At 34.6% G+C, this 24,074-nt stretch overlaps 1 protein-coding gene across 1 annotated transcript in view; it reads left to right on the top strand.

Moving 5' to 3' along the window:
• Nucleotides 1-24,074, top strand: part of Vwc2l (von Willebrand factor C domain containing 2 like) — a 152,845-nt gene that overhangs the window by 7,283 nt on the left and 121,488 nt on the right. The window contains exon 3 of the mRNA XM_021263466.2: nucleotides 21,104-21,233. Within this exon, the coding sequence (XP_021119125.1) occupies nucleotides 21,104-21,233 (130 nt within the window). The remainder of the gene's footprint in view (nucleotides 1-21,103; nucleotides 21,234-24,074) is intronic.

Raw genomic sequence — 24,074 nt, 5'->3', positions numbered from 1 at the left:
AAAGTCTTAATATAATTCTCAAGGGATTGTAGTGTCAGAAGCTTATCAACATAATATGAGGCTTGGTCAAGCAAAACTTTTGTCCTCATGATGGTCAAAGTTAAGACTGCTCTTTAAAAAGTAATTGAATTTGATCTGAAGAGATTACAATTCCAAAGAAGCCAGGCGTGGTGGCCCACACCTGTAGTCCCAGAAGCGGGAGAATCTCAGCCAAGCAGGAGTTGAGGGCAGTGTGGGCTACACACTGAGTTCAAGGCCAGCCTGGACTACATAGGGAGAGCCTGGCTCAAATAACATCAACAACACCAACCATAATCATAGTAAATGTACAAATAAAATTCCAAAGAGGAAACTGCCACAGCCAAGTGAGACATGAGGACAGATGAAACCTGTGAAGAGAAGAGGGAGACTGGCATGACAAACCTGGGCCTGACTAAAATGCTGTCCTAACAATAGAGAGGAAAATTTGGATGTGTATGGATGGACATTAGATGGGAAAAACTAGACTACTGGGCCAAAATAGTTAACATTGTATTTGATTTGTTTTACTTCCTGAATAATAGCAGGGAATAAAATACTGATTGGTGTTCACAGAGGTGACCCAGTTAAATAGGATTGCTTCAAAAATTACTTTGTATCCAAAGTACAGAATTGAAAAGAGGTGAAGAAAAAAATGAGTGGTGGCAGAAAGACCATTTTAAAAAAGCATAAGATGAGATGACCAACATGCATGAAGATAGAAACATTCAAGACTGCTTTCAGAATAAATGATAAATTCCCTAACATAATCTAGAGTCTACTCATTGACCCCTCCAAATACTTGAAACTCTCAGTGACTTTATTTCCTATGTGTTTGCATAAACTTTCCCATAGTGTGGGACACTTTTCAGCATCGCTCACCTGTGTAAATTCTACTAAACTGTTTCAAGGCTCCATTTAAATCTCATCTCCACTAAACCTCCAGCCTTCCGCATCGAGCACCTCTTTCACGTGGTCCCAACACATGCTGTGCCCACCTTTACAACAAGAGGAGTAATTCTAGTCAGACACCATTAAGAGCTTTATGTATATTACTACACGAGCATTTCATAGTAACAACACTGTGAGATTGATACTTTCATTAGCACTGCTGTACAGATAAGAAAAAAAATCATCAGAGTATAACTTCCCAATATCAATATAGATGGAAAGTAGAAAAACTAGGCTTCCAACTCAGGTAGCCTTGCAGCAGAATCTAAGCCCTTCACCCACGCTAGTTTCTATCACATTGTAATCATACATACAAAGTAAAACCACCTTGGTCTTCCACTAGAAACCACCATGTTCTTTTCCTAGTCTACTCCCAATCTCTAGCACACTGAGAGCCACAACAGCCTTTCAATATATTTTGGGGGGGAATGGCATAATGGGTCAGATTATAATGGGACATATAGAAAAATCAGGTTAGTCAGAATGCCTTTAAAATGGCTTATTTTCTATTTAAGTGTCAGTCACTCGAGTTCAGATGAAGAGTGCTCTTTGGGTAGCTGAAAATGACACACACTGTTCTCTAATGAGGCACCGGTTTCCAGCCTGCTTCTGCTGTCTGCTCTTCCTCCCAGCCCCTTCACAACCAAGGCCAGTCATGGATGCTGCTCCCATCCCAATGCTGCACTGACCTCCCTGTGTTTCAGTTGTGCTCACTCACCCTATATAGTTGCAAAACATATGTCAAACTTCAATCTCTTCTGATTAGCAAATTCAAATGTAAATTGTTCTACATGTATCATCTTATGGAAATAATAATGTTCTTTGTAAAGGTTGTGTGGATTTTTTTTCATTTACTGATGAAAGCTTTGAAACTATATTTCTCTTGACTCTTTTTAAAAACTCTAAATCCTCCAGTGTTCTGGAAATATTGTATTAAGATAAAGGTCACTTGTATAGCAGGTTCTCTCATCTTTTTTTTAATGTGTACCCAGGCAATATGACATTGGAGCCTACTTCTTAAAAAATAAAGTGTATAAATAATAAATTATAATAGCATTTCCTGCAAAAAAACATAGTTGATTAGAAATGTAGGCTCTATCAGCTTTGACTCTGTGCTTAACTATCTCATGCTTAGTTTCCCAAAAGAGAAATAATTTCTTACTTTGCTCAGTATTTTTATAACTCTGACTATGCTAGAATGAGCTTTTTTGGGTATTTCTTTATACTTTAAAACTGTACTGATTTAGTTTTAGGTCATACACTGAAGGTTATACTACATGCAGCTGAAAGAGATCTGATTTTAGCTTTTGCATAGCCTGTTTTATTTTCAAGTGATTTTCTGCAGTTACCGGCCAGTGTCCCTAATTCAGGGTTTGAATTTTCCCAAGATCTACCCTTTTCTGCTAACCTGTGTGCTTTTTCTCCAACTGGCCAAAGACAGTTGATCAGGTCTCTGATTATTATGTGTGTATATTTTTGCTTTTTTACTAACAAAAATAAACATGTTTTCATGCTGTTTTACACTGCCTAGTTTTTTTCCTGAATATTGTATTTAATATTTAGATCTTGAAAAATAAAACAAAGAGGAGCAAAATTGAACGTTAAGACTATTTGGCCAAATCCATGAAAACTTTATGCTAGTTTTAGATTTGACTTGATCTCTAATGGGTACATTCACAGGGCAGGATTCCCAGTTCTGTCATTGATCTGCACCTCCATCATTAAAAAGTGTTGTAACATTAAATCTGTGGGATTGTTTGCACAGAATTTTTAAATTTAGTTTTGGGAGATTTGTTTGATGTCTAGATGTTTTTTAACATGGAGAAAAAATAGAGGACAACATATTTGAGGAGATTTTTATGAAAAAGCAGGGGAAAATGGAAGCTGAAGTAGAATCTAGTAGAGAAAACTATTAGTTAACACTTGGCAAATCAGAGCTAACTGCACCCCACCCACCCACCTACCCGCCACTTTACCAGTATTTATGAAAGTCACAGGAACTCAGATATTTACTAAAAAATCTTTGCAGAAGTGTAAAATTGTATTTATTTTGGTGATAGAGAAATAAGTGGATTTGAAGAATATGGGTGGGGTTTCAAAGAATCTTATCCAAGAGAGTGTTCCTCATCAAATGAGTAGTGATCAAATCCTCATCAAATCCTCATCAAATGAGTAGTGATCACCCAGGGCATCTTAAAAATAATACCCAAAGAAAGTCCTAGAAATCATTATGATTTTATGGAAGATAGATGAATATCTTTGTGGAGAGGTTAAGATTATTAATTCCCGAGCTGTTTTCTCTACGAAACACAATTTCTGTTTTGCAGAGGATGTTGGAGCTTTGAATCCAGAAACGGCCTTTGAATGAGTTGAGAAATGACTTCTCCTTTCCAGTTGCTGCAAAATAACTGAGATTAACTCATAGTGCTGCTCATCTGAGACCCAGCCTCCCCAGGAGGAATCCACAGAGTACAAGGAGATATTCTCAGTGAGGGATTTTCCTCTTTGTGAATAACTAGGGAACCTCTACTTAACTTGCATAATCTTTGACCAATAACCAATGTCAAAGATTAATTTTATTAAAACAATTTTATGAAGTTTATCACATCCTTTCTGTTATTGAATTGTGTTTACTGGGCATTTTTTAAAATTTCATAAAAGCATACTAAGTATGGGAAAGAGACTCTTAAAATAATTTATCTGTCCAAAAACTTCACTGATAATTTAGAGTGATCCTTTTCATATTCAACACTTCCTAAAACCAGGGAGGGTAATTATAAGAGAAAATGGCTTCCAAGTTCATCTCCAAAGGGATGAAATAGTCATTTTGCAGTCTGTTGTTTACATGTTAAGAGAGTTAGTTGGCAGCTAGCCATTTGGTTAGTACTATGTAAGAGCAATTTTTCATACTCAACCATTGATATTTATTGCTGTTCTTAGTAGAAGATGCTGCTATTAATGGTGATAACTGTGTGATAAGTATGACTACAGAGATTTGTGACTAGGCTTCTGTCCCCTGTGTACATGGAGAAATTGGTGTTTGATTTGCAGCCACATCTAAGATTTGTAGAGCTTGTCACTGCTAGTCACTACCTCAGACCTTGTCACTGCTGGTGACTACCTCAGACCTGAGGTTCACCCTCAGCAGCTCGTAAATAATAGACATTGTTGCGCATACTGCACTGATACCTGGTGGTGCAAAGATGAGAGTGGAAAAAGTAAACTGATGATCTCGCCTCAGAATTTCAACTCTTAATTGCACAAGGTTTGAGGTGTGTTAATTTGTCCGTCTTCTTTTAAAATTGTGTTTTCCTCACCAAAGTAGACTTCAATATTTAAAAGCATATTTCTTCTATTTCCTATATATTATGTGATAACTCAGAACTATATATTTGTGCAAATTCTGTAGATTAATCAATAATACATATAATTTTAATTGTTCTATACATGCATTGATTTATGTGTGTCTGTTTATGTGTTAAACTGGAAGTGTTACTTTTAAAATTTACTTTAAAATTAAGTGAATCCTTTGATTCTATTCTTTCTTAGTCATGCTGACTATAGTTTGATTTTGTTTTGTTTTCCTTCAGCTTGATTTATACAGCAGGTAGTGTGTTTTATGAAGGACAGCACAAGAAAAACCTATCAGTATTTTTTTTATTGGTGCTTTGTCAAGCTTTCAAAGAAGGGCTTGGGACAAATAACTAAGTGGAGATTTGAAGTGTTCAATGGGTTTGTTTTCTCAAACAATAGTTATTATTAACTGGGGACTGGCTTACTTTAGAGTCTGTATTTTGGACTTTTATCACCGCTACTGATTAGCATCAGTAATTTCAGTCTAACACACCCGCATTGTTGATTTTCTTGCCTCTAGTGTGTTGTATAGCACATCACAAGAAAGCTATCTTTGAAAAGATTTAATGACATCATGGAAAGAGTGAATAAAATACCAAACAAAAAGAAAAGACATTCATGTTCTTAAAAAGTATTCTGGTGAGCTTATTCTATAACTACATAAAATTGTTTAAAGCCATAGTCTCCACCTCTTTGGCATCAGGGACTGGTTTCCTGGATGACAGTTTCTTTTTTTTTTTTTTTTTTGGATTACAGTTTCTTCACAGACTGGGGGTGGAGTAGGTGGTTTCAGGATGATTCAATTGCATTAAATTTAGTGTGTACTTTATCTCTGTGGTTGTTACATTATAATATGTAATGAAATAATTACACAACTCACCAAAATGCAGAATCAGTGGGAGCCCTGAGCTTGTTTCCCTACAACTAGATGGTCCCATGGGAGAGGGCAGATGGGAGAGTGGAAACTGAAGTGTGTTTTTATTTCCAGCCTACTCCATACTCTCAGTTTGGCCTGCCACCAGATGCAGCTTCACATTTACTACTCACTGATAGGTTTTGATATGAGTCTGAAAGAAATTGATTTATTATGGTCTCTGTGGAGGTAAACCTCTCTGCTGATGTAAATGTGTATGTAGAGCTTTACCCCACCACTAACATCACTGGTTCGGCTCCACATCAGATCATCAGGCATTAGAATCTCATAAGGAATGTAAAACCTAGATCCCCGACGTGTGCAGTTCAGGGTAGGGTTGAGGCTTCTATGAGAATCTAAGGCCACCACTGACCTGACAGGAGCCAGAGGGTGAAACTTTCATAGCTCACCTAACACTCACCTTCTGCTATGCAGCATGTTTCCTAAGTGAGGGTTAGGAAACATTGGACTAAAGGCTGCTAAAGTACACTGAACACAACTCTGAATTTTATCCCTATTATGTCATGCGACCATGAATAAAATTCATTATATATGTGATGACAATAATGTCATCACATATTTTTAATGAAGAATAAATAGTATGGAGAATTTGAAAATTATAGTATTACTTCTTAATTGATAACTAGTCATTATGACTGCACAAAAGTATTTTAATTAAACATTATTTGGTTAAGATTTTTGTTGTAATATTGATCTTTCATTACCATTGTTATTTTTTGGCTCAGGATTATACTTCTCATTTGTGAGTTTACATAAATTCTTCTGTTTATAAAAGGCAAGCTTCATGGAATAGATAGGTATTATTATTATATGGAACATATATATATATTTATTTATATGCTAGGTCCTTCCTGCATTTCAGAGATGACTACAAAAATTTAGATCTATAAAATAACTTTGAAATTATTTTGTCCTTAGTCACTTCTTTTAGAGATGATAAAACAAAGAGCAACAGAAACAGTGATAACACCGTAATGACACAGTGAATTATTTGTGAAAGCAGTATTAATACATCACTTTCCTATGGTCTTTTTTTCCACCTCCAGGTTTGACAAGGAAATTCAAGCTGATTTGCATCTTCTTTCCCAATAAACATGTTGGATGCAAAGATTTATTTCAGCCAGTTGTCCGTAGAAATGTAATATTAGGACAAATCACCATAGCAACCCAGAGTTACAAGCAGACAAGAACTATAAAATATTTGCACATCTAAAATCAATCTTTGATACAGATTGAATACAATTTGTGAAACAAACCTAAGTTTTCAATGGTTCTGATAAAAAGAAGTCTATTGTCTAAAACTGAAAACTTCTGTAATTAAGCCAACCAATACTGATTAAAATAAAAATTTAAAAATTATATTAGATATCATTTATTTATGTTCCCTGAGATTGTTTTATACTTGGAAGTAACAAAGAAACTAAATTAGCCATTCTTGCTCATGTATTTTGATAGGAACTGGAGTGCGTATGTTTTTTCATTCAGCAAATTCCTAACTCTCACTAGATGGCAGGAATGGAGTGTGCTAAATGGATGGAGTGTGTACAAATCTCTAGCTCTATGGCATGAGAACAAAGGAATATCCCTACACTGGCTGATAGTCACTATCACCTAAGGAAGAAGTGTTGTAAAAAAAATTCCTGCTCCTTGACCTCTCCTGCTTTCATTTTCATTTAAATTATTTAAATATATATTATACTGAACTTTCCAAATTATTCTGATTAGCTGGATTTGGGAATCATTGACATAATAAAGGCTTTTCCAGACTGTTTTCTAAGGAACATTGGCATCCTGTGAGATTCTTAGTAAGAATCTCCAATTTATTTTCACAGTTTGGAAAATGATACATCTGTTAACCTCTCTTAGAAATGTACAGTACACGTCAGAATACTGAACTTACTTAGAAGTGGTTTTTTTGAGAGTCAAAATGTATAGGTCAACAGCTAAAAACTCAACTGTGTGGTGAAAATTGGATTTTAAAGCAGCTTCTGCCACCTACAGCCATGTGACCTAGGCCCGTAGTATTTATTACTTTCTTTATGTCCTAATGTATAGATCTACAAAATAGAGATCATTAACAGAAGTGACTTGGCACATAATGAGTGATTCATAAAGGCTACAGGAAATTTTTACTACCATTACTACTAACCTGTATTTTACCTAGGATTTCACAATTTTATGTGACAGTGGAACTTTTTCTCAGAATATCTTCTAGCATCTTAACATTCATCGAAGTTCAATGAAACACAATTTAAGAAACATCTAGTTAATGATTCAAGGTAATCTAATTGCTTTGACTCTTATGAGCAGTTAGTGATAACTCTTTGCCTCAGCTTATCTTTTATTGTCTAGTTCGTTTGAAGTTCCCAAAATTGCATTTATGTGATTATTTATGGCAATTAATTCATTTGTATGATTTAAAACAATTTAGTGGAAAAATAACTTTTTCAAAATAGTCATAGAAATAATACCAGCTACATATAACCCACAATATTAGATAGAGGTTGACACACTATAGTCCATCAGCTAAACCCAATCCACAATCTTTTTTGTAACTAAAGTTTTATTAGAAAACAGCCATGCTCATTCACTTAGGTATTGTCTATGGTTGCTTTTAGGGTGTTAAACATCATATGACCCATAAAATCTAAAATATTTTTTCTCTGGCTCTATATTTTAAAAATTTTGCTGAACCTTGATTTAGACTCAAGTTATTCATCCCTTTCTACTTTCTTTAAATTGTTCTGTCACCAAATCCTTCTCTGATATTCTTGAAGGTTACAAGATACTGTTTTAGATACTGCTAGACATTAGATCCTGTTTCACTTGCAGTGATCTCAGGGTTATTTTCTTACATCTAAATTTAAGAAGATCTGCAGATTTGCCTATTTTAAATGTGTTATGTACTTAACAGTGGTCATTATAACCATATTTCTTTTTTTTTTTGTACTGGGGATTGAACTCGGGACCTTGAGCTTGTGAGGCAGGCGGTGAAACCACTGAGCTAAATCCCCAGCCCTCTAACCACATTTCTTTGCAGACTTGACTCCAAAAAGTACAGCCTTGCTCTTTGCACTGACATATAGTTTAAAAACTTACTTAAAATTTTCAGGTGAAATAGGTAAACAGATCATAAAATTCCAATTTTTTAATATCCAATGAACTCTTTTTTGTTTGCAAGACAACATAAATGTTATACATAATTTAGTGTACTATAGTAAATATATTTAGTGTTGTATTAACAAGTGAGATTATTTATACAGCCTGTTTACTTAAGTATTCAGTACATTATTACATTTTAAAAGTAATTTCTGAACTTACAGTGTGATGCAATTAAATAAATATCTCAATGTGGAGAAGTGCTGGGTCATATGTACTAAAATACAGAAGTCATCAAATTGACCCTGTAGGCACTTCTAGTCACTCAGCAAGAACACAGGGAACACATCCCTTTGATGGTGAGTAGTATACGATGATTGTTCTAGGAACTGATATAAAGAAAGGAGTTACGGTAATCCCAAGAAAAGGGGTTTTAATGCATTGGAAGCATTTTAGACAAAATGCGCAAGTTGGCAAAGGCAAAGAAAAAGCTTGACTACAGAAAAGTGTCCACAGCCCAGGGTGCAGAGAGAGTTAGATAGAGATAGAAGGGAGGGAGCACAGAGCCACTCACAGTATGAATGCCAGCGAGAAAGCTAGGGTCGGAGCTTGCAGGGAGTGGAGAGCCACCCAAGGGATGGGGTCAGGGAAGTAACAAACTCAGATCTTTGCCTGAGACAACAGGAACCAGGGTGGACTATTCTAGAACATGTTTTGCAAATAGATTCACTCATACTTAATTCTAAGATATTTTATTCCCATTTTATAAATGAGAATACTGATATTCAGAGAAGGTTATGCTTTTGTTCTTGTTAAATTCCCACAGCTGTCCGCATTTTACCTTATCAGCTTTAGTGAGGTCACCACACACTTTATGTAAGAGGCATGGCAGTGATCGTTTGGTTTTGTTTGAATATGTGTATTTCTTAAACTATTGAACAGATGTTTAACTACATGTCTATTTCATCTTTAGTTCCTTTTTTTTTTTTTTTTTGCTGAACTGTAATGCATTGATAACATGAAGAAAATTCTTTCCCTGGTCCACAAGGCTTACTGGTTTTATTTTAAAATACACAATACCAGAAGTAGTACAGGAACATGTAAAGTACATTCCTATCTAATCAAAACAAAGAAACTACATTCTGAAGGCAGTGAGGATTAAACAGGATTATCTTTGTAAACTTGGGGATTATCTGAGAACTTTCTAACCAACAAAATATGAACTTTTAAAGAGAATATATAGACATTTCAATGATTTTTTTTCAGAAAAATGCAGTCTTCTACCACAGTCATTGTAAAAACTTCTAGCAATAAACAAATGAATTAACTTTTCTTTATAATGAGAAAATAGCCACAGCTTTCTGAAACTCCACTTACTTGCACTGTATGCTGGTTTTACTGCTCTCTCCTAAATGTAACAGAGACATGTTAAAACTGTTCAGTCTAACTTTAATTTTCTCTAACATTAAAAATAAAATTCTGCTAAAATAGCAAACCTTTCACAATTGAGATTTAAAAGCTTCATTAAGAAGAAAAAAGACAATCACATTGAATTTTCTTTTAGTTAATGAGACTCTGGGATATTCACACAGAAACTTGAAGATACTAAAATCAAGAATCCCAAACCTGCTAGCTAAAGTTACTCTGCCACAAATCTGTTTTTGGCAACAATCTTATTAAAGATTAAGGTTTCACCTCTGCCAATAATAATCTAATTAACTAAAAATGTTGACCAATGTCATTCACATTTTAACTACAATTTGAGTACAGACATCGGTATTTTCTGGAGATATAACATAAATTGCTTTCAAATTTCTAAATGATCTATCATTCACAAGTTCAATATTTCAAGTAATTCTTACTGGAAATGATTATGCTATAATTTATGCATAATGTACTCCATTGAAAAATATGTAGCCATTACAAGTGGATAAAGGAGAAAAAAAGAACTACTGAAAAAGAAATTTTAAAAAATCTAAAAAAAGAACTACTGGCCAATTTGAAAGCTGTGATGACAATAATAGTCATAAAACCAAACTCATATAATCTGTATGCTCTTTTACATACTCCATTATTTCCTCTTCATCTCATAAAAATCTGGTGAGAAATGAGAACACTATTAATATTATACAATTATGACCGCCACCTCCTAACTGTAAAAATCCATATGCAAGTAGTTTAATCTACCCCAGGTAAAATCCTCAACATTTGATGGTAGGATTTAACCTCCAATTATGCCTATTTTATATTATCATACAATTGAATTCCATTAGGAGGTAGCTCTAAAAAATTTCTGTACATAGTTACAAAATTGTCACTGCTTCTTCTGTATCTTGCCCAAAATTAAAGTTGAAAGTTTTATCAAGAAATTACTCAGTCAAGGGTTTTTAAATTAAAATATACTTTCCCACAAGCCATCTCAATATATTTCCCTGGAATTAGGCAAGCCATGAACTAAGCATTAAATAATTAACTATAAAATGTAGTGGAAATTACTGTTTGGTCTGAAAATTGAAAATATATTTTCATATTAACAATTATAAACCACTTAATATTATCCCTTTTTGTAAACTTTATATATCCTTTTATTGGTACATTTTAGGTATACAATATAATGACATTCATCATTCGAAATTTTCACCTTTACATAATCTCTTGGTTCTTATTTTTTCCTCTTCCCCTGCCCTCCCTTCATTTTTAATGAATCCCTTCTGAAAGTATATCAAAGTACAATGTTACTATCAAATGGAAAATGAACAGGATTCAACTTTCAGAAAATTTTTGCCCAGAGAAATACTGCAACATGCCAAAGAAGGAGTTTTTAAAATGTCATCTGATTGTCACTCCTAACACAATTGGGTTTATTTGTCCCAGTCTGATAACTCCCACCTCTGAGACCCTGAAAGACCCTGAATTCAGGGTCACTCATGTAGTGTCAGCAGACTGAATTACTCCCCTCTCTCCTTTTTTTATTACTTCCTTCCAATGTGTCCTGTAGTATAGGACTGCTGGTGTTTGTCTCCTTTATGATTTTTTCAATCTTTTGAATTCTTATTGTGGTATACTCTCCCCTAACTGTACTTGACTTTGGTTTAATGCCATTGTAGATGACTGACTTTCTAACTATATCATCAATCTCTCCTTTCCAGTGTCATCAGGAGAGGGTTTTTTTGTTTGCTTTATTTTGGTTTTGGTACCTGTTTCCAGTACATAATAATTACATCCACCATGAGGAGTAGGAACATGTCCATAACACATCTTGTTTTGTTTTCATCCCCTACCTCACCCATCCCTCCCTGCTCCTTCCATCCATGGTTCCTTTCCTATTTCCAAAAGTACTATTTCTATTTTTTTTATTTCTTTCAATTCCTTTTTTTCCTTCTTGTCTTAGTTACTTATCTCATTGCTGAGACAAAATACCTGACACCCAAAGTTAAAGGAGGAAAGGTTTATTTGGCCCACAGTTTGTTTAGATCTCCATCCATAGTTGGTTGGCTCCAGGCAGGGTGCCATGGTAAAGGGCATCCCAGAGGAGAAAAAGTTCATTACAGGCAGAAGGCAGCAAAGCAGCAAAGTAGCAAGCAACAAGCAACAAACAGCAACCCTCTTTCTATCCCTTAAATCCTATCCAGGCTATCCACCCTTAGGGCAGGTAGCACTCACATCCAACATGGGGTAGCCTTAATCCTAGTCCTGCACCATGAATCAATCCCAGCATTACATCCTTGATTTCAACCTCACACAACCTAGATCCACTTCTGAAAAGCCCCACCTGACTGCCTGAGGCTTTGGGGGGACATCTAGGTATAAGCCATAAAACATCTCTTCTCTCTCCCATCCTTTTCCCTCCTTCCATCTCTTTTTCCCTTTGCCATTTGGAAAAGATCTCCCTATTTCCTATTATCTATTTTTATTTTGCTCTTTTTTTATATTTTGTGTGTTTCATATAAGGTAAACCATGCAAGATTTGACATTATATGGTTCTTCATATTTTCCCTGTTGCATAAATTTATGATCTATGGAGTATGGAGATACAATGATGGAGATACATGGATCTACTACAAATGCTGTGTACCATTTTCAGGGAACTTACATGTACCAAAACCAACTTCCCACAGCTTTCCAGTAATGGACTAACAGCTGCTTCCCTCAATTTGTTAGTGAGAAACAAACAGCTGCTTTGCTAGGCTATTTCACAAGTGCAGTGTGATACTTCATCAAAACACTTGCTCTGTCTTGAATCCGCAAGCCTTGTCTATGTCTTCTGAATATAATTGAGGGAACTTAGAGTCAAAATATTCTCTGGTTTTCTTTGGGTTTTTTTTCCTCAAATGCACACTGATATTTTCTTAAGTGTAATTTGCCTACTAAAAATAAACTACATCTGTTATTGCAACTAAAAATATTTTTACTTACATTCTTCTTGTCTTTATTTTTTATGCTATTCATATTTTATAAGAACTGCATATTATTGTCATGAGACCCTTTGAAAACATTTTTTTTTAAATGCTTCTATATATCATCAGTTTATTGGGCTAGAAAGTACAAAATTGTAAAAGCACCTCACTTTTAAGCACATGCCAGAATATATTTATTTAAACTTTTCAAGAAAAAAGCCATTAATGTATTGGTACTGTTTGAAGTACAAGAGTAATTTCCAAGATTGTGTGAAGTTTTTGACATTAATTATTAATTATTTTAAGATTGATAATTCAATTGTTTCCCAATCTTATTTGTTGCTTTGGTTCAGAGTATATGGAAATAAAAATATAAACATTAACTCTGATAATTTAGACCTCCATTATAATAGTACCAGCAATTATTCTTATAAAATGTGCTTTAAAACATAAAAAATAGATATTTTAACTCCTAGGCTGTCATTTAATAAGAGGAATAACATATCATACATTTGTATGTAATATGTTTAATAAATATCTGAATAAGTAAATTAAAATTTCATATATTTCTTATACAGTTTATTATCTGCCTAGTTAATTATAAATAAATGGACAAAACTAAGTGCACTCTACAATCATTTTCATATGCTTATCTTCTCAGTACGAATGCAATGTTTTTTGACACACTAGAAACAACATGCCAGAATGTTTTATCAAAATACCACCTTCTCCAGAAAAAACCAGAACACTTACTACTTAACTTGTAACTCAAACAAAACCACAAGATACATTTTCTGACCAATTGAGGCAGTTATAAAATTTATGCATCAGGTTTTTCTCTTTGCTTCAGCAGTATTAAGATTCTTAAAAAATTCCAGGGCTGTCTGTAATTTGATAAGACTTACAACCCCAGTGTTCCAAATATGCTCCAATCAATAGTGCAGATCACTGAAGAGGTCATCACAATCTCATTAGGCCAAGAACATTAAGAAGCATTTCAATCAATGATGATATGGGTCACTGTTCGGATGATTGTAAATTTTGGTTAAAATCCACTGGATCTGTTGATTATTAGGTGACATCTGCTGCATGCAAATTGCTAAGTACAGAAGTGGCAGTGGATGCTAAGTACTCTTGCATTTTGTAATTAAATGTATATTTTAATGAAGTGAACAGTGAGATTCCTGATAGGCATCAGCAACTTTGAAAATAGAGTCTTCCAAATTTCTCATATAGTTTGGAAAGTAATGAGATTTGTTCCATAAAGTGACAAAATTTATGCCATAAATTATCTCTAAAAGAAGAGTGCTTCATAAAGCACTATTTTTTCATTGGTTAAGATCAGATTTTAAATAATTGTTTGATGGGACTTTCTTTATAAAAAGCAAATTGTGCTATATTTCCTTTAATAATTTTTGCCCATTACCAAAGAAATGAAGTACCTAATGTCATTTGATTAGAAAGAAAGCCAGTGATATAGTTAGTGTGCTAAGACAGCATTTAAAATATATCACATCAATTTATGCATCCATCCTTTCAGCTTTCAACAGTATTCTCAGAGGGTTTTTTAGGAATCAAGTCTTGTTTTCAGAATATTTAGGGTGTTTTTTATTTGGCTTTATACTCTAACTCATTCTTTAGGAAAATGGACATGTTTAAAATCAAGACTTTTTCCTGAGAAAAAGCTTAATGTACTAAAATCTTTTTGTTTAATAAACAAGCATTAAACTTGATACAATTATAAAATGAGACTATGTTTGTCTCAGGTCTTTAGCAATTCCTCTCTATGTGTTCTTGTCCTAAATTTAGTTAACATAGAATTTCCTAGTGCAATAAAAGTCTTTAATCATCTATGCTAGATAAGCTAGTCAACAGAGTTCTTGAAGATTGACTGCCTGTGATCTACAAAACAAATTATTATGAATTTTAAAATACCTTTAGAGCATGAGTTTATGTTCATTGCCATAATATTGGAACCCAAATAGTTATTTCATGATTCGTAGTTAGAAATCTATTTCTACCAAGTACCTTTTATGATACTTAAATAAAATACAAACATCTCATTGAATTACAATCCATTTCATGAATGATAAGTACAGATGAAGCTACTAGAGGCCGACTTAACAAATAAGAAAACACAGGTTCTGCATAAAGGAGTATTCATTTTAGTTAGCAAATATTGACTGCATATTTACATGTTGAGACATCTTTGAAGACTTGAGAATTCGGCAACGAACAATACAAGAAACAATCATATGTGGATGGCAGACTAGAACAAATGACAAAATAAAATAAATGAGCAAGATAATTTCATGAACTGATCGTGGCTTTCAATGCAGTTTGATGCATGGTGAACAAAGATAATGCTGGGACTGGATTACCTGGGTATTTGGGGAAGACTTCCCTGCAGAGATGGCATTTGGGTTGTCATATATGAGGTATAATTAAAACATACAGCAAATGTTTTGTAAAATTGCAGTAAAAGGCATTTCTATTAATAGTCTGCAGATATGCCTCCCCTCACCTGCCTTGCTTTGAACACACTTATTTCATCATTCTTCCCACTTTCTGAAGCATTTCTGGAAAACCTCTTTCATGAATGTCTTTAGTTGTACCACCTGGACTGCCTTGAAATCTTTAGTTGTTATGGTTTATATCTAATTATCCCCTCAAAGTCTCATGACCTCATAGGTGGGGGTTTTGGGAACTGACTGGATCATGGACCCATGCTACTTATAAGTCAATTTGTCCACTGATGGGGTAGTAGCTAAATGTAATGTTGGGTGATGAACCCTGGTTGGAGGAAGCGGGTCACTGGGAGTGTGGTCTGAAGGCATCTATCTGCCTCTCACCTCTCTTGATTACTCTCTGCTTCCTTCCTTCCTCACCTCCTTCCTTCCTTCCTTCTTTCTTTTGTTTCTGAGTCATTTATAATAGTTTAACCATTCACAATTACTCATAATCCAAGGCTCCTAATAATTTTTTTCAGTGAGTGTTATGATTTATTAGACCAAAAGTCTTCCCACAATATCAAGTCCTGTGAAGTTTCATTGCAACCACCTCCTTAACCAGATTACATTTTGAGGGGAAAAAACTTAACATTACTTTTAAATATAAGCTAGTGCCTTCAATTTTATGCTTTTAAATTTTCTTTCACAAAGCCTTCAGTGGCTAAGTGAATGATAATATTCCTTAGCTATTTTTATGAGCTTCATAATAACTATATGAAGTTGCTGACATTTACTCCCATTGTATGTATTATGGTAATATTAAGGCAAAGAATGTTAAAAATATAATTTTCTCAATGTTCACAACTAGTAAGTAAAGTATCTAAGACTGGAACCCAAGTACTAAACCCACTGAGTGGTTCTTTCTGATCAGCATGGCACCGTCAACCAAGACAACTAAATGAAATATTTTGTTTCTAATTTTCTTTATTTAGAACCTTGAATTTATAGGAACATTGTCAAACTAAAAATCAGAAAATTTCAATTGTAAAATTGGCCTATTCTTTGTCACTTTCAGGTTTGAATCTATATAATAAACCTCATCTTCTAAGTACTCTGTGAATAGCCATGATAGCCACCATGGAATTAATGATACTTTGATGTATTGTCTTTTGGACCAATATACATGGTTTTCCCAAGTACAGATAAGTCTCATTGTACTGAAAATACAAAACAAATGCATAATGTCTGTGACCATGTGGAAAATGATGCAACCAGTCTGCAGTAACACGTTCTAGTAATCCTAACTCCTATCCTCAGTAATGACCATATTAGCTTCCACATTCTCACAGAGAATATATTTGACAATTTTTCTGGAATTATTCAGTTGTTCTAATAACCTAAGTTACTAGTTTTCAGGCTACTTTTCCATTAAAAAACTCATGGAAATTTTTGCTTTTTTCAGAATTCTGGTATCTACACTTCAATTCTAAAAAAAAAAAAAAAAAATCATTAAAAATCACAGTGACTTAGGGATTTCAGATTCAAGGTCTTCAGAATAATCAAATGTGTATTGCTATGTTTCCATTCTAATATCAAGGAAGTAAATTTGAATTCTAGTCACCTAAACCAAGATTTAAGAGTCTCACATTGCTCTATTTATTCATATCATCCATATACAAATACGTGTGTGTGTGTGTGTGTGTGTGAGTGTGTGTATGGAAAGCACTTTGTAAGATAGGAATGACTAGAACAGCATTTGTCATACAAGGTATGCATTCAGTGATGGTGGGAATTACAGATAAAATGTACATTTTCTGTTTAAATGGAGTCCACATTAGATATTCAAAACCATTAAGTTGGAGGTATAATATATTTATAATAGACATATAATACTCAGGCCCTGTAATATAAACATTCAAAATAAATTTGACCTCTAATTATAATTTCAACTGAAGTCATGAAAAGGTATACTTAGTAAATATTTCCACAGATTCCATAGAAACAAGTGTTTTACATAATTCTTAGAAAAAGATTTGCTTGTACAAAATTTTCAAATGATGCCATTTATCTGACTTATCAATCTGTAGCTAACAAGAGCCATGTACTAAAGATAATTTCACATGCTCTCCCACTCCCCCCACAAAAAACTAGTAAGTTAGTAAATGCCCCCTCAAAAACAAAGAACTAGCAAGGATATTTTACCCAACTATTTGTTCCAGCATTCTCTGTTCCTCTAAGGAGAGCTTTATGCTTTAATCTTTGATTTTACAAGTACATTTTCAGGTTTAATTTATAGCTTTTACATTGAAAATCTCAATAAAAGAAATTTGCAACCAGCTCAGTGCTTAAAATGTAAAGATTTATCCAAAGCACCAAACTATTCAGTTTTACTCAGTAAGATGGGAAGGATTGTTAAAGTCTGGCCTTAATGTCAAAGTAGCACACGGCTTGCCTCTAGTAACTTATCACTGTTTAAGCACTATCATTTTTAAAGTGTAGTGAAGGGAAAGGCAATGGAGAAAGTCAAGTGGAGAAAGAGTGACAATGATGTCAGAGATGGTAAGAGAGGCTTGGCAAAGCTGGAAGGACCGAAAGGAACTCTACCATAGGGTCAGTATGTTAAATTTGATTGAGTGGTAGAACTGGGGCAGAGGAACATGAGGAGGCTTGAGATATGAAGAAATGAATTGGTATAAAAATAGATGATTTGAAGAAAAAACAATACCAAGAAAACCACAAAGGAAATAACATGCATGTGGTAATTGATTGGGGGCCAGGAAGGGATAGAATAAAATACATGAATAAAGTCATGGGGTAATGATTAGAACCTACCGTTATCTCCTAGCTAGCAATCCCAAAATGTTGTCAGGTAGTTCCTTTAAAAATGGCTTGGGAATCAGAAGTATTCCAGATCCTTCTTGCCTTGAACAAAGAATTGGATGAGACAAACTAAAAATGGTGCCAAAAGTTTATTTGAAAAATAAAGGGTGAAGAGGTAAGGGAAGAGCTGGTTCTGTAGAGTGAACTTGGGTGGAACAAAGAGAGGAAAGGATAAGAACAAAAATATTGTGATGAGTCACAATAGTGGGCTCCTCATGGCATCTGGTCTCCTTTATGTGGTCCATATCTCGTGGGAACCTGCAAGAAATCCTACATATGGAATCCTAAGAATCATCAGGCACCACCCTGAGATCTTGCAATTGAGAGGTCCAACCCATTTCTCCAGCCAGTTTTGCCACCCCTTATCTCATATCAATACCAAAAAGTCTGCCAGGATGTTTTTATTTATTTCTAATTTACATTTTTCGTTATTTGAAACACCATGAAAAAATCAGATATGCTTTGATCTTAACCCTTGTGGTCTTAGTTCTTCTCTGAATATTTCTCAGGATTCCAATGCTGACATGTGCACACATTTTGGTCTTTATTAGACAATTATCTGTCCGTGTTGCTCTGAAATAACCTACAAAAGTTATTAGGATCCAAAGTTCGAATATGTCATAGTTCTTCCAAAATACAAACCATATAAAAAAACTAATTTTGGCCTATTACAATTTTCTAACTCACATTTACAGAAAGCTAAAAAGCTTTAAACTTCCGTGATAATTTTTATGAACTAATCACATAAGTTAATGAAATAATCTTTTAGCAAGAAGTGCCTACCCTCTACAAATAAAGTATTCTGGCCAGGGATTTAGCTCAGTGGGGCCACCGCCTGCCTTGCAAGCGCATGGTCCTGAGTTTAATCCCTGGTGCCAAAAATAAATAAATAAATAAATGCAAACAAAGTATTCCATTGGTAACATTATTCCTATGCTTCTGATCTGCATGGAGAAGAGTACAAAGCATTGAACAACCAACTACTCAGATCAAGACACTAGAATGGTGCTTCTTGCAATTAACTGGCAGTCTGGTATACTATGAATGGCAAGAAATAAGAAACTTGCTATAGGTAAAAGCCCTCACACAATACGTAACAGCTAATAATCAAAAACAAAATTTAAAATAGTGTTCTTCATCAGTTTGCATTGCTCTAGTAGTTTAACAAATCTTTCAGAAAAGCTACAGTGCTTTGAAATAAACATTTTACATTGAAAATTCAGTCTTTTCAGGGATGTTTATTTCCAGTTCAGTCCACTAGCATTGCACCCACCAGCCTTCAGCAAGAGAGGAACCAGGACAAACAATTTCAACTGTGGAATGGGAGGGTGGAGGAGGAATTATATCAGTGGCTCCCTTTTTCTCTCACATGGGGCCTGAATACAGACCAAATGTTCAAAAGGCTGTGTGGAAATACTTAGAAAGGGGGACATTTTCTGACAAATTTGCTTGGTAAAGTTAAGTATACTAATGAGGCTTGAAAAATAAGTGGGAGTATAGCAGCCCCAGTTACCATCTCCTCAATTTCTTCATTCAAAATTTCCTCCATATAGTAATGTGTTAGGGGATCCAGTCTTTTTCTTAATTTATTGAAATAATTCTGTAGAGGAGCTTCAGGAAAATCTCAGCCCATGGGATCGTGCAATAGATTCCTCTGAAATCCTGAAACACAATTCATCACATGATAACGACTTAATTGTACCCTTCAATAGACTTAAAAAACTGAAAACGAGCAATACTTTAGCAATAATTCTGTCTAATTCTCTTGTTTAGATTAAATTTGACAGCAAAAACATTGGAGTTAGACTACCATTCTTCAAGCACAAAGCAAAGATGAAATGATATTTGAAAATAATTAATTGGGAGGTTTCCACCCCCACAGATTGCCTAAGTCAGGGAGCACTGATATTATCCAAATTTGGAAGTCCAGGAAGAAACAAGACTTGACAGGGATTATGGACAAAAGCCATGGAAATAAGGGAAGAAGGCTCATTAACACATTTGCAGATGAGGAACCATGGCATTGGTTTGGTGGCAAAACTATTTAAGAACAAATAGCCCAATTTGAGAAATATCGACATTATATGACTTCTGAGACCTCTATATTTTCATCCTAGAATTGTAAACTTCATTTTCATGAAAAAGTAGAACTGGTACTTATACAGGATGAAAAATTTACAGGCTGGCCACTACTTACTTTATTATTTGTGGTAAAGGCAGTGTCCTAAAGGCAGTTTCTAGAAAAGAACAAAAGGAAACAAAAATCCCATACTCACTCTTGGTTGGTAAGTACTGTAAATACAAAAATCTTTTTCTGCTTTTTGTTATTTTCTCTTAATTAACCACTTTTCAATTCCAGTTTTAGACTCTGGCACTTCAATAGTAGCTTTTTAGGTCCATAGATTTTAGTTCATTCATGAAAGCAAGTAGGGAAGATGAAAGGTATTCACTAAATTTTTCAAGAAGCGCTCTCTGAATCTTTGAATTCCAAATGCAATCTCCTCTAAAATTCACATAGAAAGGGTACCATTTACAGGCTAGGCTAGCTTGAAAAAGGTTCATACAAAGGGTAAACTTGTGCACTTACCATTTTCTTATTTCTGAGAAATCCTCCTCTTTGGAAGAAAAGAAAATGACAAATGGCAAAAACTATTTCCTATGTTTCTGGATCACCCTTGTTTAACAGAGAAAGTCAGCGCAATCACTGCATCTGGAAACCAAACCATGAGATGACATATTAGTTGTCCAAACATTTCTCTGGAAAGTAAGGACAGGGCTGTAGAAAACACCATTCGTGGGTGCTGTTAAGTTGTTCGCAGCAACTCGGGCTGTGCATTACAAATTGCATCATCTTGGATGTCTAGATCACCTTCCATTGGGGGAGAATGATGGTTCAAAGGGTAAATGAAGTTAACTCAATAAAGCCGATATAAACACTGATGTTTTATCTTCTAACAGCATATGAATATGCAACCATTAAGTTATAGGAGAAAAGGGGCTAATTTTAGATTTGTTCCTAGCCCTCTCCATGTGAATGGTGTCGCTGTGAGCCCAGCAATGAAGTTCACTGTGTTGTAGCAGACTGCGCAGTTCCTGAGTGTGTCAACCCAGTCTATGAACCAGAACAATGTTGTCCTGTCTGCAAAAATGGTAAGACCACACTGCATTAGCTTTCAAGAGGGGTTAGTGCAAAATACAAATATTTCACTCCTGCACACCATTCAGTACAAGAGCTCTCTATGATCTGCCTGTGGCTTTTCAATATGGACATAGCTGATTTATTTTTTCTAAAGCCTTAAAGGGAAAATAAACCAGCAATGGGTGAATTTTGCAGCCTTCCATCTGGGGAATTAAAAGCTCTTGTAAGCTTCCTTTGCTGTGATCCCTATTATTTATTGTTAATTTATAAGGAGGCTATTGGAAAGAACACAGTACCATCTTTTAGTAGTGACTGTATTTCTCTCTTACGGAGCCGATGAAGCATTTTGCCAAATTCCATAATGCATACTGTACCCCAGGATGGAGAGTAGGCTGAATGACAGGTATTTTACACTGGGCAAAAAAACACACATTCAACAATGTTCTTAAATTTAAGTAATAAAGACAAAAAATTAGGGATTTTTATTTTAGATTTTCATTACAATAGAGCTTTGTTCTCATGGAAATTGATATAGTGGAAGAGTTGGCTTATTTATGAGGTTATGGATTCCTTTTGTCCCCCATGGAATGGAGAAGTTGAAACAACAGTATCTGAATCACCCAAACCCAATGTAATGCTGCAGAGAAGACATTGCAATGCAATGAACCCAGGTCAGTGTATTGACAGAGGAAATAGCTCACGCTTCTTTGTAGATATATTTTATAAAAATAAAAACCAACAAGGTAACGGTACATAAATGCTCCCCTTGGAGATAATATCTGCTTGAAAAATTGGTTCTGGCTCTTAATTAAGTTGAGATCTCTGACTTTACCCAGGCCCTTTCTTGAGGCAGGCTGGAGCCATCTTCCTGTGTGATATATTCTTCTTTCTGAATTTAGCATTATCTTAACTCACGTACTAGTTTTTTCCTTCACAGAAGGATGATTAGTAAAAAGAAGCATCAGGTTTATTAAAATAAAAGTAGCTCTGACTGTTTTTATAATAAATTTTGTGTTTTGGTATCTTCTCAAAGGATTTATAATGAGCTCTTCTGACATTTTTCTGGTTTTACTATTTCTGATCATATTGATCCATTAAGTTAAAAGATTACATCCTTGGGAAGGGGATTTAGTTCAGTGGTTTTACCGCCTGCTGCGCAAGCGCAAAGACCCAAGTTCGATCCCCAGCACACACACAAAAAACTTACATCCTTACTTGGCTTCTCTCGTGCTTCTTATCAAACTGACCCGTTATAATGACCATCATTAAGAATTAGAGGGTAGGAATTAATATACCCCTTAAGCTCTAACCTATCTGATATGTACAGACATCACATTTACCATTTTATATATTTTTAAAAGATTTTAAAGAAACTGGAAAAGATACGGGAAAGAACAATCAGATGATATAATGGCTGAAAAATAGGACCTGTGAGGATATACTGAAGGAGTTAGGATAATTTGTCCTGGAAAAGAAAAAGCTCAGGGGAAACCTAACTGTCATAAAGGATATGAATGGATAGTCTAAAGTAAAAGAGGACTGGTTATTTTTCATTTTCTCCAAGGATAGAAAGAAGAAAAAACTCAGCCACTTAATCAATCTTTAAAAATAGGATTAACAAGTCTTACAGACTGTTCTTTTCTTTAAGAAGTAACTATCTGAACAGGTCCTGGAATATATTTCTTCCCTAGTTAGCTTGGTCTCACTTTTAGGATAAACATAATTTTGCTTATAGTTAAAATCTTGTCTGGGCACACTCAGCATAGATTTAGAGTATCTAGAACATGCCCTTAGGATATGATTTTTACACCTGCATCCAGCATAACATCCTACCTACCCCACACAGAAGCCTAAGATATATCTACAGTTAATGTCTGTGTCCAGTGTTAAATCAGCCACTACAAACTAGTCGTACTTAACTTGATACACCCAAGATTTGCCTGATTCTATTCTATGTCAGAGCAGAAATTTGCTTCAAATGGGACCAACTTTTCACAAAAATATATAAACCATGATCTTTAATTGTTCAGTTAGTTAATGAATGAGAATTATGGGTATCCCTGATAAACAGATGTGGAGTTCACAAGATATATTAGTGTTCTGATTTTTTTTCCTCTGCAGAGCACTGTAAGATGATCAGTTGCATTTCTTCTTACTACTTCTAAACATTTTTTTCCTTTTTTTAAAAATAAGGGAATTGAATCTCAATTAAAATTAGGAGGAAGACTCTTATGTAACATTATGTTATTCTCTTTAATTATTGAATACTACTGATTAGTCACTTGTGCCAAAAAAGTACAATCAGTGTTAAAGAAGAGTAAATCAAGGCTCACTGAAACTCCTATGACCAACAATACTCATATTTTTATTCAGGAAACAGACTGAACCCCAAGTCTTACTTGTTCTCCTTCTAAGCCTACCTCAGAAAACAGAAACAGATGATCCATATATAGAGAAGAATTAGATGGAAAAACAGATGTTTATCATGACTAAGTATAACTAGGACAGTTTCTTAAGTTTCCAACAGATTATAAGTCTATCTCATTATATATGAGAAGATAAATTTGCCCATAATTATGTAAGCTATGCTTTTAAAAATGTGCCTGCTATCTTCTTAGGTTAAAGTGAACCAGCAACAAGATAAAAATGTACCCTATGGATTTAAGGTAAAAGCAATGGAATTTAATTCATACATAGTTATAACATTTCCTATATTTTCTTAAATCTTCATAAAATTTTATGACTTTGGCCGGCAAATATTTTTTGTATTTGCATAAATGCTGATTGCCTTGGCTGTCAACTACTTTCCTTTTGCATAGCAAAATTGATGTTGCTGACTTCTTGAATTAGAA

The sequence above is a fragment of the Heterocephalus glaber genome, unplaced genomic scaffold (assembly GCF_053883595.1).
Source record: "Heterocephalus glaber isolate CG9 unplaced genomic scaffold, H.glaber_assembly_v1.0 deba00000621, whole genome shotgun sequence".
Classification (NCBI taxonomy): domain Eukaryota; kingdom Metazoa; phylum Chordata; class Mammalia; order Rodentia; family Bathyergidae; genus Heterocephalus; species Heterocephalus glaber.
Note: the sequence above shows the minus strand (reverse complement) of the source record. Positions and strands in the feature narration are given on the sequence as shown.